The 18,452-nt window shown below is 43.1% G+C and overlaps 1 protein-coding gene across 2 annotated transcripts in view; it reads left to right on the top strand.

Annotated features, from left to right (window-relative positions):
* The window catches only part of MSN (moesin), a 70,400-nt gene that overhangs the window by 38,719 nt on the left and 13,229 nt on the right, over positions 1-18,452 (top strand). Inside the window, exons 2-4 of one of the 2 annotated variants that reach the window (XM_081565543.1) lie at positions 7,147-7,230; positions 16,918-17,013; positions 18,141-18,415. In XM_081565543.1, coding sequence (XP_081421669.1) covers positions 7,147-7,230; positions 16,918-17,013; positions 18,141-18,415 — 455 coding nt within the window. The remainder of the gene's footprint in view (positions 1-7,146; positions 7,231-16,917; positions 17,014-18,140; positions 18,416-18,452) is intronic. The other variant, XM_081565544.1, reaches the window with a different exon arrangement.

Raw genomic sequence — 18,452 nt, 5'->3', positions numbered from 1 at the left:
ATCCATTCCTCAAATTCCCTGCCTCTTTCCCTGTTGCGTAGTCTTCACCTTCTGTACCTCCCTGCTCTGTCCCCACCTCCAGCTTGGGTCTTGGCTGTACCTGCTGTCAGAGACCTTCCCAATTAGTTGCTATTTAAGTTTTAAAAAGAAGCTGTCCTAAAACAAGGGACCTTTTAGTTTCCTTCCTTGTGGTTATAAAAGGTTTAGTCTCCCTAGAATGAGTGATGGTGAATGTATCAGAGCCTGAAAGTTAGGCTTGCCCTCTGTCATAAACTAGACTTCCATTCAGCGTCCACTTAGAATTTTTAATGGAAGCAAGCTGGTTCTGCCTTCTCCACATAGTCTTTTCAGCTCAACATCCTGATTTGTCTACTGTTTTCTAAGTGCTAGGGTGTTTCTATTGTTTATTATGGCCAGTGGATCAAGAGCAAGGCTTTTAGTCCTCGCTTTCACACTGTCCAGCAGCTGTGTGACCCTAGGCCAATGCTTCCCATTCCTTAGACCTCAGTTTCCCCAGCTGTATATTGTAGAATTTGAATCAAGTGATCTCAGGTCTGATAGTTCGGGATTCTGGATTATTCATTCTCTTGGAGAATAGGGATGAGAAATTTAGAAGGGTTTATTCTGAAGGAGCCAGATGAGGTTCTAGGATGAGTAGATTGAAATCTTGAGGAAATTTAAAGAGGAATGGCCATGCTAAGGTGCTTATGGGGTAGAACCCTGTGCCTAGGAGGAGAGATGAGTTAGGGTAGGGGGTAGGGGAATGGGTGATATTTCTCCTGGGGTGTGGTTTGGCTGAACTGATTTTGAAAATAAGTCCTGGAGTTAGGTATAAATGGTGAGGAGCCAGTTTCCTTCCTGACCTTAATGTGTTGAGAGGCAGAGGGGGATTCTACCTCAGTCTCAGGTTAAGCAAAAGGCTGTGCGATTAAGGCTGGATTAATGGGCAAGCTCTAGCTTGCTAAGGTTTTTGATTGTTTCTCTCCTTTTTAGCTTTGGTCTCTGTCCTGAGCTCTCCTCACATAGTGACAATGTAATTATGTTCTCATTGTTAATAGAGGTTAGTTTTGTTTGAGGTTACTCCCCCAAGTATAACTGGGCAAGTAACACCCAGGCTCCAATATGCCCTTGTCTCCCAGTTGAAGTGATTCTTAGCGAAGGTGACTGGGTCAAAGCAAGTTAAAGAGGACCATTGTCTCCCATGCCCTTTGCAGCAGTTGGAGTGACTAAAGAATTACTGCTGACCCATTAAAGTTATGGGTGTGCATGGGGTCCAGGTGGTCTCCTTTCTAGAACCTACTGGGGAAAAGCATGGCATAGGAAGGGTTAACCCTAGGCAGGTATTGTTGTTTGTGTTAAGTAAGGGTTTGGAAATGGGCAAGAAGAAGTCAGAACAGATAACTGTACCAAGTCCCACTTCCAAGTCCACGGGAAGAGGCTGAGTTGCTGGGAAGTGAGTGAGTCAGTGGAGAAGGAGGAGGGGAAGGGAGAGGGGGAGAATGCCTCCTAGGCTAGAGATTCAAAGCAACCCTTGTTTTACCCCTTATGGAAAACAGCTGCTTGAGTCAGTGCTGTCATCTCAAGAGCCAAGACAGACCAGGCCCTGCCCTGCTCTGGCTCTAGTTCTGGCAGCAGGAAATGGTGGATGCTAGAGCCTAAATAATGGAGAAAGGCAGTTTGAGTGACAATGTAGTGACTGCCCTCTGTCTGTGGAAGAGACTGAAGTTCTGGGGTTGTCCTAGTAGGGCTCATCCTACCTCTGGCTACCCTTATGCACTTACCTTTGCCTTCTCCATAGCAGCAGTGCCACTGAAAACCCAGAGGACTTGGGCCTTTGAAGAATGGGGAGGTGGCAGGTGAGAGGTGAGGTCATTGAGCTCAGACCCAATTGGGCTGACTCACAAGCTCTGCCCTGGCGAGGGGGCCTTCCCAAGTAATGCTTCCCAGATGTGCCCAGGTTCCCTTATACCAGAGTGTTTGGGCCTTAGCCAAAATAGTTGCCAAGGCATTGTCTGAAGTCAGCAGTGAAGTCAGCATGACCAGAGAGGTAAGTGGAGTCAAGGATGGTGCTCTGGAATGTCCAGAAGGCCTGTCTTCACCACTTGCTGGCTGAGTAAATGTGGTTTCAACGATGTTAAGCGAGACTGTGAGTGAAGGGGCTTGGCACATTGTTGTTAACACAGTTTGTTCATTTCCATCTTTCTGTTACCTGCCTCTTTGCTCATCAGTTTCCTTATTCATGATGTGAGGCTGGTAATACCAGATCCTTCTGACATATAGGTCCATGGTTCAGACAAATCAGTTGTGATTATTTGACTCTGTCTCTGCTTTGTCCTCTGCGTGTGTGCGTGCTCAGTTGTGTCTTGACTAGTTGTGACTGTAGCCCCCCAGGCTCCATTGTCCATGGAATTTTACAGGCAAGAATATTGGAGTGGGTTGCCATTTCCTCCTTCAGGGGATCTTCCCGACCCAGGAACTGAACCCACATCTGTTGCATCTCCTGCATTGGCAGGCGGATTCTTTACCACTGGGCCACCTGGGAAGCCATCCACCAAATTCCTCTCCAGTAAAGAGCCATATTGTAGTTCAGTAACATGGGGCAAATGAGAGGAAACTGCTCCGATCTCCTCTCTGTGGCCCAGCTACTGCTCATCGGCGTACTCTTGGCCCTAGGAAATGAGAGGGTCCCTTATTTGAAGTTGGCCAGGTCTAGAGGGCAAAGTTCCCCAGCTGTTGCTGTCAAGGCAGAGATAGGATCTGGCATAGTTATTTTCTTTTTTAGGCTAGCCAACTGGGGACACAGGAGAGATCCAGTTTGTTGAGGGCTTTGAATGACAGACTACTGAGATGGGCTATAGACCAATGAAGAGCTTGCTTGGGAATTGTCTGTATTCCGTTTTTCAATAAATAACAGTGGATTTATTGTTCTTGGGCTAGGGGTGGGTGGGCTAGTGTATATGAGTGACACCCCCCCCCACCACATCCAGACTCTTTTTGTTCCTTAAACCCTAAATGTTTTCCAGAGACACAGTTTTCAAGGACAGGCTTAGACAGGGCCTTAGTTCTTTGCTGGGGACCACATCTTGAAATGCTATCTCACCCAGGCCAGCGCCTCCTTTCCCACTAAGCTGTGGGGCCACCTGGGAACTTTCTGCTGACTTTGGAGGCTTTATTTTCAGGTTCTTGCCTTTCCAACTAGACTACCCTCGTCTCTTCATTGATATTGAAGAGGCCAGGCCAAAAGGAAGGCAGTGGGTGCCCACTTGGGTGAGCATCCTGTGTGGCAGTGGATCTGGGCCTGCAGCTCCTTGTACACATTTGGGTCCTAGATTACTGTTAAGGAAAATTAGATATATTCTTTGATCACCACTCCTGCCCTATACCTATCACCTTCAGCCCTGGTCATGCTATTACTCTTGCTACCCCTACCGCCAACACACCAAAAATCAGGAGAACACAGACCCATGATCCTGTCTTCAAGGCTCACATTTTATTCTGAGTTGAGTGGTGGCAAGAATAGAAGTCCCTTTGTGTTGTGTTTGCTTTTCTTCCTAATTTTTTAAGCCTAAGATTATTTGTCTCTACAGTGAAGTTCAGGGAACCACAGGCTGCTTTCCCTTGAGATGCAGCCACAGTGGAATGACAGAAACCCTGAGCAGGAATTCTGGAGACGTAGGTTCCAGTTTAGTTTCAGCTGGACAGCTTCAGATGGAAGGAGAGCTCTTTCTTATTCTGGGGCAATGCTCTATATATGATACAGGAAGCATGAACAGTTCTGGCCTCTCTGACATACTTATTCCTAATCCAGACTGAGTTCTTTTCTACCAGTTGATTTATTTAAGAAACATTTATAAACAAATATTTCAGTTAAATATTTGGAGTTATGGGCCAGCCCCTGAAGATGGTAGATTGGTATGACTCCTTTCCACCTATCTTCCTGGCCTCTGTGCCCACTCTTCACCTTGCAGGCCTCATTTACCCTGGAGGAGCTCTGCATCCTTGCATCTCTGTCTCCTTTTGGGCCATTGCATTGTCTCTTTCTTTACCTGGGACATTTGGGTGTTCTTCCCCCCAACTCCCACATTCTCCCTTTTTCAAAATCCTTATCCTTAGAGACCCTGCAAATACCACTTTGAACTGTGGTTCTGTATTTCCACAAAAAAAGTTTCTTCTGTTCTGGTGTGGTACTTCTCAGGGTTTCCCTTGTATGTTATAATTTTCTTGTTATTCAGTAAGTACCTTGGGGTCAGGGACTGGTTCTACAGCTCTACTGCAACCATAGTTCCGTAAACATAGTATTCCATTAATATTGGGAAAACTGAAATAAATTTATAGAAAGCTCCTTAACCTAGAGTCCTTGGGCCTCCATGAAATCCATGGGTATGATTTGAAGTGGGAAGGATCTATGAAGATGGATGGAGGAAAATTTACATATTTGTTTTTACTGACTTCTCACTAAAATGTAACCCTTCTTTCAGTTATGAATTTAGGCCAAAAAAAGGCAGTACCTGTGACTTTGTCACCAATGGAAATCTAAGATACTTTTATATTACAATTTAGTTATTATAGATTTTTCAGAATATCATTTATGCTGAAGATAAAGCTGAAATTACAGTAGTAATAACTAATAAGACCCAGTGTTAGGTAATTGTATAATATAATAATGAAGAAGTACATATTAAATTTTGATAACTATTTCAATATAATTGGTCTCTTTGTATCTACTTTATTTCATGCATCTACAAATTTCTGAGAAGGCAATCCATAGACCTCACCATACTACTCAGAAAGGTCCGTGGCACAAAAAAGTCAAGATGTTAAATGTTCCCGCCTCTGAGTCTGTATACTATGCTATATCTATCTCTTGTATCTCCTTGCTTAGTACTGTTCATTTAGCCAATATCTTGTGAGTACCCACTGAGTAATTAAGACAGAAGCCTCAAAGTGAGAATGAAATTTCTCAATATACTGAAAGGGCTGTTGTCCCTTTTCTACTTCTTATCTGCCAAGTCATTGGTGTTTTGAGGGCTCCCCTGACTCAACTCAAGTGTGATTTAAGGCTAGATATTGAAGCCAAATTCTAGTCCATTGGGCCTCATTCTCCCTACCTTATGAGGGTCCATTCTATGGAGGTCACTGGATTGGCAAGGAGCCTAGGTAACACTGAGTCAAAGTGGCTAATCTTGCCTGCTGTCTCCCACTGGGGTACTTGCCTTACTTGTTCCTGCCTTCATGGCCTTTCCTGTCCCATTGTCAATCCTGAAATAGATTTCCTCCTTGGCTCCCTGGTGAGATTTATTTACAAAATCATTCCCCAGGCTTGGTCCTCATCAGAATTGTTTAGCTGGCAAAATTGCTGTCTGGCCCCCTCTTCCCCACTAGCTGACCCCTGTGCTCAGGAAAGGCCCATAGGTATTAAAGACTGATAAGGCTTAATGTTTTAGCTACTCCATGGGGATTTGTATCTTTGACAATTCTACTTTTATCCCCCCCAATAGAATAAGTAATATGTGAGCATCCTAGAAATGTAGATTAGTTTTATTTTTAATTTAAAGAAGGGAAAATGCACTCATAAGATCACTACCCAAAAACCAAGACTGACTGACACTTGGGTATGGTTCCAATAACCTCTCTTTGAATACTTTTTACAAAATTGAGCTCATGAAATCTTGTTGGTTACTCTTTCTTAATATTACTGAGGTGTTTTATGTGGGCATGAAATAGTCATTATGAATATTTTATTTTACCATGTAACAAGCCATCATGTGGCTGTATCATATAGGTTATCTAAGCAAAATGTCCAGCAACTAAAAAACTTAATCTTTGGAGGTTTGAAAGGGAGGGGATATATGTGTACCTATGGATTCATGTTGAGGTTTGACAGAAAACAACAAAATTCTGTAAAGCAATTATCCTTCAGTAGAAAAATAAATAAATAAAAAAACTTAATCTTTGGTTTCTTTTAATGGAGACATTTTACACTTTGATGTAAGAGAGGTTTGACATGTTGGCTTAAATTGTGAGACTTGGACTTAGATCTGAATTCAAACCCTGTCTTCCCCACTTACTAGCAATGTAACTTTAGACAAATATCTAAGTCTTCATGCCCAATGTGGAGATAATACTCTCTGCTTCACAGGGTGATTATGATTATTGGGATAGTACATATAAAGTGCCTAGTGAGTAGTAAGTCTTCATACATGAAAGCTGCTGCTTATTGTTGCTGTTAATACTATTACCACTGCTACCAAGTCTTCAGCCAAGGAAACCTACCTCTACTGATGAAATATCAGCTATCACTGACTTTGGCTAGGTGATCTATTCCTAAGGATAGAGGGTACTTTTTATAGTACCTATGAAACGCTGTGTGTTTCCATCTGGGCCTGTCCCTGTCCTTGTCCCTTTTCCCTCTGCTTACTTGGCTTTGGTAGCACCTCTGTCCTGCTCACATCTATCTCTGTTGAGGACCCTTTCTTCTCTTGTGCCTAGGTAGACCAATGAGACATAAATACAGGAAGTGTTAACAATGCAATTCAGTATATAGAACCATAGACATCAGCACTGAAACGGCTGTTGGAGATTGCCTAGTATAATTGACAAACTCCATCTCCCACACTCCTGCCCTTGCACAGGTGAAGGGAACTAAGGTGCAGGAAGGGAATAAGATTTATTCAAGGTTGTAGAGTAAGCCAGTTGTGGCGCTAGGCTTGGAGTCCAGTGTTCTTTATCCTGCCCTTAACTTGCCTCTATGAAGACCAGTGCTGTGGATAGTCCAGGCTATAGATCAGAGGTGGGAAGAGAATGCTGTGGGCTTCGAGCTAGCTGATGTAGGTGGAGGAGGCTTCCTGGAAGAAGTGTAGCCAACATTTGTTTCCTTTTGATAGTAGGTTTATTTGCATTCATTTGTTTGCCCCTTGATAAGCACTGCCTTGTAGCTGTGGGAGGGGGTTGTCTTCAGTAAACTGGTTGGGAGCAGAGGCCTAGGTTACTGTTTGTTTCAGTGGTCTCCCTTCTTTCACACCAGTATCTAAATTCCATAGGTTCCTGCACCTTAGTTCCTTCTCCTCTAGTTGGACAGAGACTTGTCCCAGGCTCTGTTGAGCATCGAGCCAAACAACTAACTTATCTCCTTTGATCTCATCCTAGATCAATGTGCGTGTGACCACCATGGACGCTGAGTTGGAGTTTGCCATCCAGCCCAACACCACTGGCAAGCAGCTGTTTGACCAGGTAAGGGAGGGGCTTATTGCTTCTTAGCTTCCCACTTCTTCCAATAGCTTCCACTATAATGCCCACTTTTGAGGAATCTATTCTCCTACTCACTCCTCCAGGAGAGGTCAAAACAAAGGCTGGCCTCAGCCTTAATGAAGTAGGCAAACTTTAACTCTGGCAGCCTATATCTTGGATGGCCCCGATCAGTCCTATCCTTGGGGCTAAACATGGGAGAAAAGAGAAACGAGCAGAGTATGACTGTGCTAGATGCTTTAAAAATGTCAGCAGGCAGAGCCCTTCTCTCAACTCTGAAAGATATAAGTGATCTCTTCTCTGTTTTAATGATGAGGCTCAGAAATTAAATAATTTTATTGCACTCAGATGGTATCTGGCTGGGATTTGAACCCCATGTTCTTGTCACTGTACAACATGGCCTCTGTCACTTGGTTTTTATTCCCAGTAGAAGGAAACCAACATATTCTCCCTGTAGTAGTGTGCTCTATGTACATTTCCCTCAAGGAATATTGGGACTTAAGATACCACAGTGGGTGAGGAATGCAATAAGAGGATACCTCAGCTCCTATAATCCTGACATGGAGATAATACTGAACTAGTCATCCCCATCTACAATCCAAAGAATGTCCCTTCGTTGTGAATCACCATTGTCAGAAAGGATGTGCTATATAACAGCCAGGTGGGGGCCATAGAATCTGTCAGCATGCAAAGACTCTCCAGGGGCCAAAGGAATGTGCCTTCTGTGACCAGACTTCCAGGAGTAAAAATGGGGCTCTCATTACTAGAGACTGGAATCCCTCCAGACAGGCCATTATCCTATTTCCACACCAGCCTCTGGTGAGGTGAGAGTCTGACATCGTCCTGGATGTGGGGACCACATGTCCCCTTAATGGATTTTCCATGCCCTCCTGCTTCCCTTTCTCCTTTGCTCTCTGTGTACTTCTGCTGTCTGAGAGCTTACCCATACTTGGGAAGGGAAAGGAGGAAAGAAATTATATTCAAATACGATCATTCTATTACTATGAATACTTCTGACTGGTGAAGGGAGAGGATGGAGATGGGGATGGTACAAGGCTGTTTTCCATTCAGATCTCTATGTAAAAAGAAGGAGAGTATGGCTAGAAATGTGGGACAGTTTGGGCATGTCTCCTGAGTCCCTGATGTTATGTGGTAGAGTAGGAAAATTGCTGTCTATGGCTAATACAGATGGAAGTTAACATTTTATTTAGGGCTTACTGTATGTCAGGTACTATGCCAGGCATTTTGTATACCATATCAGTTGACTATCACAAGGCCCTATGAGTGTGGGGATTAGTACTGGCCCCATTTTACAGATGAGGAAACAAAAATCTTCATATTCTTAGCTAGGCCTTGGGAAAATTATTGAACCTTTTTGGGTTAGTAGTTTCATCCCCCCCCACTGCACCCCCAAAGTGCATCTAATGTCTACCTCACAGGCTTTTTGTGAGATTATGAAAGGGTCTATTATTTGTATATCACTTGCTACCCAGTGGCTACCCAGTGGCTTGTAAGGATATATAAAATTCAAAAGGATAAATTAGAAATAGGTGAGAAGGACTATAAGGAAGTGCACTGAGAGAATTGAGTGTTATGTGAAACATCTGGCATATAGTAGAGATGTAATAAATGATAGCTCTCAAACGCCATGACACTTCTTGTCTCATTAATCAGTTAGAGTTGAGAGATTGGCTTGAAGATCCATAGTGTATGTAACTTTGGATTTAGCTGGAACTTGCTTCTTCTGTGGAGTTTGTTTTGTATCAAATGTTGAAAGGTAGTCATTGATATTTAATTTGAGAAAGGACAAATTAGAGGAACATTTAAACACACATTTACTACAATTAATATGCTGGCGTTCATATAGTTCACAAATTATTACAATGCTAATCTTGAATATGACATTGCATTTTGATTACACTAAGGTTTTGCCTTCTCCCTTTGCATGCAGGTTTTATGTTGGAAAGCCTATAAATGGATAGCCTAGTGAACTAGAAAGGGCACTAGATAGAAAGTTAGAAATTTTCAGCCTTATGGCTGGCTCTACCACTAACTCTCCTGATACCTTACACAAACCTTTCCCCTCTTTGGGCCCCAGTTTTCCCATCTGTACAGTGTCTAACTGATACCTCAAATCTGGTTATCTCTCAGAAATTTATGGCACTTATTTCTGTACTCCATATTTGTTCTTTCCCATTTCTAACCCCACTATTTGGATTTCAGATGACCCCTTTCTGTAAAAAGGAGGGAAATGCTTCAGTTGAGTATGATTTGCAGTTGGCATATACCACGGGTTGGGGAGGGCAAAGCTACCTGACAGCAGGGACAACTCTTCCTGTATAGGCTTCTTACTGTCCCTGGGACAAAAAGGAGAAGGTGTGCATACCATAGGTAAGCTGTTGGGCCCTTTGCTTCAGACAGCAATATCATTCTGGGCAGCAGCTATAGAGAGGAGAGTATGAGCCAATGTGAATTTTATAGTCCAGCTGGGAACCAGAGGTTCCCTCGACCTCTGCCCAGACTCATTCCCAGAACTCTGGTTCTATGCCTAATCTCTCTCAAGTAAATGACACCATCCCCTGCCTTCAACACTGGGGGCTTTGTCCATTTGCATTGGATGGGGTAACTGTGGAGGGTGAGGAAGGTATAATTTAGAGACTAGGGCAGAAAAATCCTTGAACAAAGAAGTTTATTAACTTAAAAAAGCCAAAAGGCCAGGTAATTCTTTGTTAGTGCTTGTTTGACTTGCGTACTGTGGATGTGGTTCTGAGGGAAGCCCATATAGTAGGGATCCTTGGCTGGATTGGTGTGCTAGTTCTGAAAGCTACTGCTTCCCCAGAAAAGCTCTTGAGAAGCTTGAATCTTTCGTATGGTTGGAGAGAGGAAGGGGAGGAAACCATAGAGTTCATGATTTCCCAACCAGAAGATCAGTGTTTTGAGAAAAATTATTTAGTGGGTACCTACTAGGGGACGACAGAGGATGAGATGGTTGGATGGCATCACTGACTCGATGGACATGAGTTTGGGTAAACTCCAGGAGTTGGTGATGGACAGGGAGGCCTGGCATGCTGCGATTCATGGGGTCGCAAAGAGTCGGACACGACTGAGAGACTGAACTGAACTGAACTGAACTATGGACTAACTTTGGCTCAGTGTTTTAAACCTTGCAGTGACCCTGCCTATAAGAAGTGAAAGAAAACACTCTAGGTTATATAGTTAGTAAATTGTGATATGGAGTTTAAATTATAGCTCTGACTGTAAATAAAACAATACTTTTCCCTACTGTGCTACTCTGGGGTGAATGAACCTGTTTGGCTAAGAGAAGACTCAAGAGGATATGTATTCTCTGTCTTGAGGTCATTGAGGGGCTATCATTGGAAGGAAGGGGCAATCTGCTCTGTGATGTCAGAAGGAACAGAGCTGGGACCCCATAGGTGAAAACTACAGGACAAAAAGGTTTGAACTCTGACACAGAATTGAGCATCTGGCACTCTCAGGGCCAAGGCAAGTCTGGATGGGAATCCTCAGACCTGTGCATGTTCATAGGCCACTGGGGGGTTTGATCTTTTCCCTCTCTCCAACTTGATGAGGCATAAGGGAGGAAGTCCATTATGTTTGACCTTCTTTCAGGGAGATCAGGGGCCTAGGAGGAAGAAGCTGGACTCCGTGGGAGAGACTGACAAAAGCTTTGGGGCCATCCTGGAATCCAGCAGTTGTCTGGCTGATGACCAGAGAGGAAGCTGACTGGAGAGGAAGCACCCTCCTTGGCACCAGTGATAAATAACAGGCAACAATGGGAAGTCATAGCTTGAAGAGGCCCAAGGCATGGTGGGAAAGGGAAATGGGGCCCATAGTTCTTCCCACTTGCCTTTGTCTCTTGTTGAGTGTGGAGGAGTGAGAACAGCTAGGGAGAAGAGAGAGAACATTTTTCTATAGCAATTTTTGTCACTTAGCCCCACTTCTAAAACCTGAGGTTCTTCCAAGGGCTCTTGATTACTTAGGTGCCGTAAGTTCCACTTTAAGAACCCTCTACTTGTCTCCTCCTCAGCCATGGTCTCTAAGCTCTAGCTCTAGTCTAGCTCTACCTGTCCCCTCCACTTAAGGTTTTGAGCTGTGGAAAAGAGGTGAAATCTCAGAGCATCCATCCATTCATTCATCTATTCACTGACTGATTCAATATTGACTGAAGGTCTACTGTGTCTTGAGAAGGATCTCTAGACCTATCAGACGCCATCTCTGTCCTTAAGGAACTTGGAGTTACTCACCTTTGGAAACAGAGAAAAATACATGCAACTCTCCTCTCACGTCGAATGAAAAAACATCCTTGAGACTCAGGTTGTACATAGAGGTGGTATATAGAGCATGGGATTTAGAGTCAGCCTTGGGTTCAAATTCTGTCTGGCTGTTTAGCCGTGTGACCTTGGATGACTCGTTTAGCCTCTTAGGACTTTACTTTTCTCAATAAAATAGTAATCACACAATTTTAGAGATTTTGTAGTCTTATTTAATCCTCAAATAAGTCAAGTGCCTGGTGCATAGCAGGCATTCTAATGTTGCTTGTTCTTATTAAGAGCTAAATAAGTGGGTGGAATTTCCCCTGGGAGTTCAGATAATAGAGCCATAAAATCAAGAGGCTTTTCTGGCTCAGTGAAGTCCTTAGGATTTGTAGACTCTGCAATGAAGACAGCAATCCTTCTCCTTTTTCCATTTTTATTTTATAAAATACCTAATATCTGTTATTGTAATAGTTGTATTTCCATCTTATAGATGAGGAACTGAGGCTTGGAGAGGGGAAAAGACCTGTTTAAGGTCAGATAGCTAAGACATAGTATAGTGGTTTGAATCAAGGCACATAGCATTTGCAATTTTCCCAGTACCTTTTGTCAGCTGTGTCCTCCGTGACTTCCCCTTTCTTTGCCTGTTTCCATTCTAAAAGCAAAGTTTGGTCCTTATACTTAGAACCCTAGATGAATGTGCTCTGTGTTATAGAGTAGGTGGCCACTTGGGCACAGTCAGTGTAGGGTAACAGAAGCAGAGATGGTGACAGCCCCTCCTGGAACTTTCCAGTTGTGCACTGATTTGCTTTCAGGTAGGTGATTGATGCAGCTGCTGCCAAGCCTATAATGGCCTCGGGTATTTGGGCATTGGTGCAGTTTTGCACATAATTTCTCATGCACTTTTTCTCTTAAGGCTCAAGCCTTGCTTCCCAATCCTGCTCTTGGCTTCTGAAGTGATTGATTATGTCACTAGTTTATTTATTCAGATAGATGCATAGAGTATATGGGGAGGGGACTTTGGGTTCTGGAATTGGCCTAATCTTCTCTGCCCTCTCCAGATCTCAGATATAAGTAGCCTTCACATGCAAAAAAGAGGCAAACAGGAGTTCTTTCTTACTTATGATGCTCCTGGCAATTAGTGACAATTTTCTGAGAAGCAAGTCTCTTTCCCTCACTGGACCCCAGTTTTCTAGTTTATGCTGCTTGGATCCTGTAATGTTCCAGTCTGTTTTGGGGGTTAGTATTATGTGACTGAATAGAATCCACAGCCAGTGTTTTTCAAACTGAAGTCCTAGCCCCCTCTAGGTGAATGTGCCAGGTTCCAAGAGGTTCACAGATCTGTGGGCTAGATGTGATTTAGTATCTTGGAGCATCAGTTGTACTTGTAGATATCTATTTTATTGTTAAAATATAGATATTTAAGGAGTAAACAGTAAATTTTGCACAAATGATTAAGATTAAACCTTCAGTCTTCAAAGAAATTATGACTTACAGCCATCCATCTCCTTGTATTCTGACATTTCCAACCCCACACCACCACCCCCATCCCCTGGGTATATGCATTCATTATCTTCTGTGGCTTAAAAATGTCTTCTGTGGCAGCTTGGAGAAATACTAGCTCAGGCCAGATGAGCTTGCTGTCTGAAATCAAAGGGAGCAAAGAAATAATTTTTTTCTTAGAGATGCAGCCACTTCTCAGAGTGGAATGGTAAAGAACCTGCTCATTGGAGCCACAGATGTTTTCCCGGAACTGGTAACCTAGATACTCTTTCCCACTAGAAAATGAGGTTTCTCTTTCCTCTGAAGTAAGTTCTCAGCTGGAGGCAAAGCTTGAAGCAAGCTAAGCTTGGCCTCATTCCATATTTCAGGATTTGAAAATGGGGCCAAGAGTTGCCTGATCAAATGATCCCAGCACCCTGTGGACCTTAATTGGAGATTTCCTTACAGCCTGGGGTCCATGGGTCATCTGTTTTACCCTTTGTTCTTTCTCAGTCTCAGTTCTGACTTCAGACCATATTTCCTTCACCCAACACACTCACTTCCTTACTTTGGGACTTCAATGGAGGCTAAGAGACATTGCTCTCTCTCCAAGCCTACAGTCTAAGGAAGTAGAACATTTATATGCATCTGATTTCTTTGTGTTCATAGGGAAGAGGCAGTGCTCAGAGAGATTAAAATACCCTGCTGATCCTGATATCTTTCTTTTGATATCACTTTAACTATTACTTTATCCTCAGAGATATTCTAGATCCTGGAATTATTTTAGCTCCCAAGATCCTCCTCTCATCATACTCCTCACCATACCACTAGTGAAGCGGACAACATGGTGTAAATAGCGGCTAAGGAACTCACTCCTGGGACCTGAGAACTGACTGTGTAGTCTGTGCCTGCCTCACTTCCTTTTAATTCTGGTGTCTCTTGAGTTTCTACACCTGGGCCATTGGTACAGGCAAAAGCCAGTTGCTACCCTACTAGTTCTGTTCCTAGTCTGCCCTGCCATGACCTAGCATCCTGTCCTAATGGTCCATTTTCAACATCTTCAGTGGGTCTTTTTCTATCCTGGGGCTGCATTGTTTCTTGGAACTTATTTCTTTACACCAATTGCACCTGTACACACTATGTTCTGCAGCCTTGTGGAAAACCATTGATTAGGCCCTATCTTAGATATAGGATGTAAGAGGCGCTTAAAAAAAAAAACTTTCCTATCCACATCCTTTCCCTTTATCCTCTGCAATAAAAAAAAGCCACTATCACATTTCAACATGACTGCTTTGTATTCTATCGAAAACCTGATGGTAATGCCTATTGACTTAGACTCAGAGACTCACCTTTCCATCAAATCCTGGAAGTCTTGATCTTTCCTCATATACTACACCTTCCCTCATTTATTTTTTTCTAAGCATGTTCCTAGTTACCCAAGTTGTCAAGAGGTATGTGGGAAATGGGGCTATATTTCTTGGTCATTTACAAATAACCTAGTTAGTAGATTGGTAGAACTTGAGAGCATAAAGAAGTCATTTAAGCCACACCACTCATAGTAGATGGGGAAGCTGGATAGATGAGGAAACTGAGGTCCAGAGAAGGAAATATATTGCCTTAACATCACACAGAAAGTGGGAGACAGAAGTGAGACTTCCACTCAGGTTTCTTGATACCTGATTCAAGCTATGAAGGGGGAGGGTAATCATCATGAACACCCTGGTGAGCAATGATGGTTAATGACTTGGCAATATGGCTTCTCTCCAAAGTGATTGTTGACTGAACCTAGTGGGAAAGCCAGGAGCTATATGTAGATGCAGAGGTAGTCAAAGTTCATTGTCTAGCTGGGATATCTGGGCCAAAAGAGAGACAAGGCAGTTAGTCACTTGGGAACCCTAGAGCTTCTAAGCTCCTTTGAACCCTTGGCATTAGGAGATAGCAAACAAGAGAAAAAGGGTATAGGTTTTTAGAGTCATATAATTAGGATTCTAGTCTAGACTCTACAGTTTTAGACAGATTGCTCTCTAAGCCTTATTTTCCTCATTTATAAAATGGAGACAATAGCCAGGACATGGAAGCAACCTAGATGTCCATCAGCAGACGAATGGATAAGGAAGCTGTGATACATATACACAATGGAATATTACTCAGCCATTAAAAAGAATACATTTGAATCAGTTCTATTGAGATGGATGAAACTGGAGCCCATTATACAGAGTGAAGTAAGCCAGAAAGAAAAACACCAGTACAGTATACTAATGCATATATATGGAATTTGAAAGACGGTAACGATAACCCTATATGCGAGACAGAATAAGAGACACAGATGCATAGAACAGTCTTATGGACTCTGAGGGAGAAGGTGAGAGTGGGACATTCTGAGAGAATAGCATTGAAACATGTATATTATCATAAGTGAAACAGAACACCATTCCAGGTTCGATGCATGAGACAAATGCTCAGGGCTGGGGCAATGGGATGACCCAGAGGGATGGGATGGGGAGGGAGGTGGGAGGGGGGTTCAGGATGGGGAACACATGTAAAACCAGGGCTGATTCATGTCAATGTATGGCAAAAACCACTACAATATTATAAAGTAATTAGCCCCCAACTAAAATAAATAAATTTATTAAAAAAAAATGGAGATAATGACTATCTCATGATTGTTCAGTGTTTGGTACCTGGCACATAATAGGTACTTAATAAACATGATCTACTGTTTTCCTTGAGGCTTCTGAAGCTCTAGATTGTAAGCTCTGGGAGTGACTATGGGTCTGGCCTGGCCTTGGATGCATAGTAGAAACTTTGTAGATACAGTGCAGTGTGTGTTTGTGTATGCACATGTATGTGTGTTTTGAGGGGGAGATAATGATTCATCTATAGAGAAAGACATTAGCAACCCTCGGTCCCTGCTACCTGTTCTAACTCCAGGTAAATTTCTTCACCTCAAATCCCCCCCTACCACCGCAGTAGAAGAAAATATAAAGAAGACTCCCTGATACCACCATGACCTCATTAGGATATGGCTTTATTGCCTCTATCCCCAGTGGTGGGCATGCTAGGGTTGAGCCACCAGCCAGAACTATTTACATGCTAATGTTAGGGACTGGAAAACAGACCCTGTCTATCTTTTCCTGACTGTCTTTCCTTTCCTGCCCACTGATCAGCCAAAACGCCCAGGAGTTGAACACCATGGGGCCCTTCAGCTACTATACTCATTCTCACTGTCAACCTGTGTGAGTGGTAAAGGAGAATCATGACTGAGCTCTAATCATGGCTGAAAATAAGCATCTTAGCCTCTAAGCACAGCACAGGTTTGGGGTTTATAGATAGCACAGTACATTTTTACTTTGGGCATTGTAAGTAGGACTTAGCCTGAAGGGTATGGGCATTATTTCTAGTTGCTAAACATAAGGAAGGAGTCCAGGAGAACAAGATTCAGGAGTTAAACCAACAGTTTCTATCTTCAGCCTTTACTCTATCCTGGGAGTATGGAGCTGCATAGCATAATTGAGTGGGATGGTGGTGGCAGAAAGCACTGAATTTGAATGGGTTTGGAGTTAAACAGTCCTGACTCTGCTACTCACTAACTGAACCTTACTTTTATTATATGTAAAATGGGCCTAGTTGTAATTATATCATAGGGCTACTGTGAAAATTCAAGGAGATAATGGATATCAAGTTATTGGTGTGTGGTAGTGATTATAGTTGATCTAGTCCCTACCTCAACAGAAGTATTTGGTGCAAAGAGATGTTGACCTTATTTCTTAGCTGCTGCCCAAGTGTATTTTATTTCCAGACCTGAGTGCCTTATATCCTTTAAGGTCAGGGGCCACATGGGCTCCACATTTGCTTCCTCTGTGCCTGGCACAGGGTAGGCATTCAATCAGTGGCTGTTTTGTGTTTTGCCTTTCAGGTGGTGAAAACTATCGGCCTAAGGGAAGTTTGGTTTTTTGGTCTGCAGTACCAGGACACTAAGGGTTTCTCTACTTGGCTGAAACTCAATAAGAAGGTAATTGCTTACTCCACTGTCACATTTGGAATTCACTCTTCTACTAGACTTTGCTCAGGAGTGTAAAATGTGCAAGCTGGCAAATCTAGGGTATGTAGGGCTCCATTTTTCACTGGGTGGTCTCTCAACCGCTAGATCAGAATAAGGGCAGAGCTCTTGCTCTGTCTCCATTTGGATTTGTAACAGCGAAAATGGCCAGTGTCCAAGGAGGATGGGACCCACTTATGGACCATAGCCATCAATAGTTCTTCTAGAGGAAATTGGTATCCTTCTTTCCTTTCCAAACTCAAGGGCTTTAGGAAATTTGTTAAACAGAGAGTCACAGACTATTGAATTGGAAAGAATCTTGAAAGTCTCATAATCTTGTCTATTTTCTTGCCTATCAACTTATGCCTGCGCCCCATAAAGATGTGTCCTTCTTTCTTAATTTTCTCAATTGGACCCCAAGTGAGATGGTTTAAGTATAGGTCCATTCAAACTCCCCACATCCCAGCAGCATCTCTGCAGGAACATGGCAGTTCTCCATCTCATCATCCTCAAACTGTCTGACTTTGTCCTTGGAGGTCTCCATACAGTCCTATGGCTTATTTTCCCGATTGTGTCTAGGGGATGAGTGCCCCAACTTTTGCTGACAGAGTCTTCTTTTCCCAAAGAGTGGAGACTTTTGCTGGGAAAATGTGGAGCCATTAGTAGCCAGTTTCAGGCTTCAAAAGACAATCTGATTTGTGCTGTTGTCTAGTCAATTCCCAGACCTCAGTCATACATCCTAGTCTTTACTTTGTTGATTTGTGGAGTTGGGGGAGAGTCTTAAAAGAAGAGTTTCTTAAACCTACCCTCAGAATGTAGGGGCAGTTGGATATATTGTCTGATGATGGCTTAAGAGCTTATGACTATCAGTAGGTGTTAGGTTATTTTAAGAAGAAATTCCCAATAGGAGGCAATTATGGATGTGGGCTTGGGTCCCCAATGAAAGTAATATGTCTCTTTTCTGAATTACCAGAATTGTTACCCAACTCTTTGGGATTATCCAAATTGATGACTTTCTAGTGTCTTCTCCTCACCCTACAGTCACTCCCCTACCCCTAAAATCTATTTTTAGAGACCGCATAACCCCTTGCTGCTTCTAGGTGACTGCCCAGGATGTGCGGAAGGAAAGCCCTCTGCTTTTCAAGTTCCGGGCCAAATTCTACCCTGAGGATGTATCTGAAGAGTTGATCCAGGACATCACACAGCGACTATTCTTCCTGCAAGTGAAGGAGGGCATTCTCAATGATGATATTTACTGCCCACCTGAGACTGCTGTGTTGCTGGCCTCCTATGCTGTCCAGTCCAAGTATGGTGACTTCAATAAGGAAGTCCACAAGTCTGGCTACTTGGCTGGGGACAAGCTGCTGCCACAGAGGTGAGGTGGTGTCCTGGCGATCTGCCCTGGTCAGAGT

This window comes from Giraffa tippelskirchi, chromosome X, assembly GCF_054371585.1.
Source record: "Giraffa tippelskirchi isolate mGirTip1 chromosome X, T2T-mGirTip1v1.2.pri, whole genome shotgun sequence".
NCBI classification, from domain to species: Eukaryota; Metazoa; Chordata; class Mammalia; order Artiodactyla; family Giraffidae; genus Giraffa; species Giraffa tippelskirchi.
This window is presented reverse-complemented; position numbering and strand designations above follow the sequence as displayed.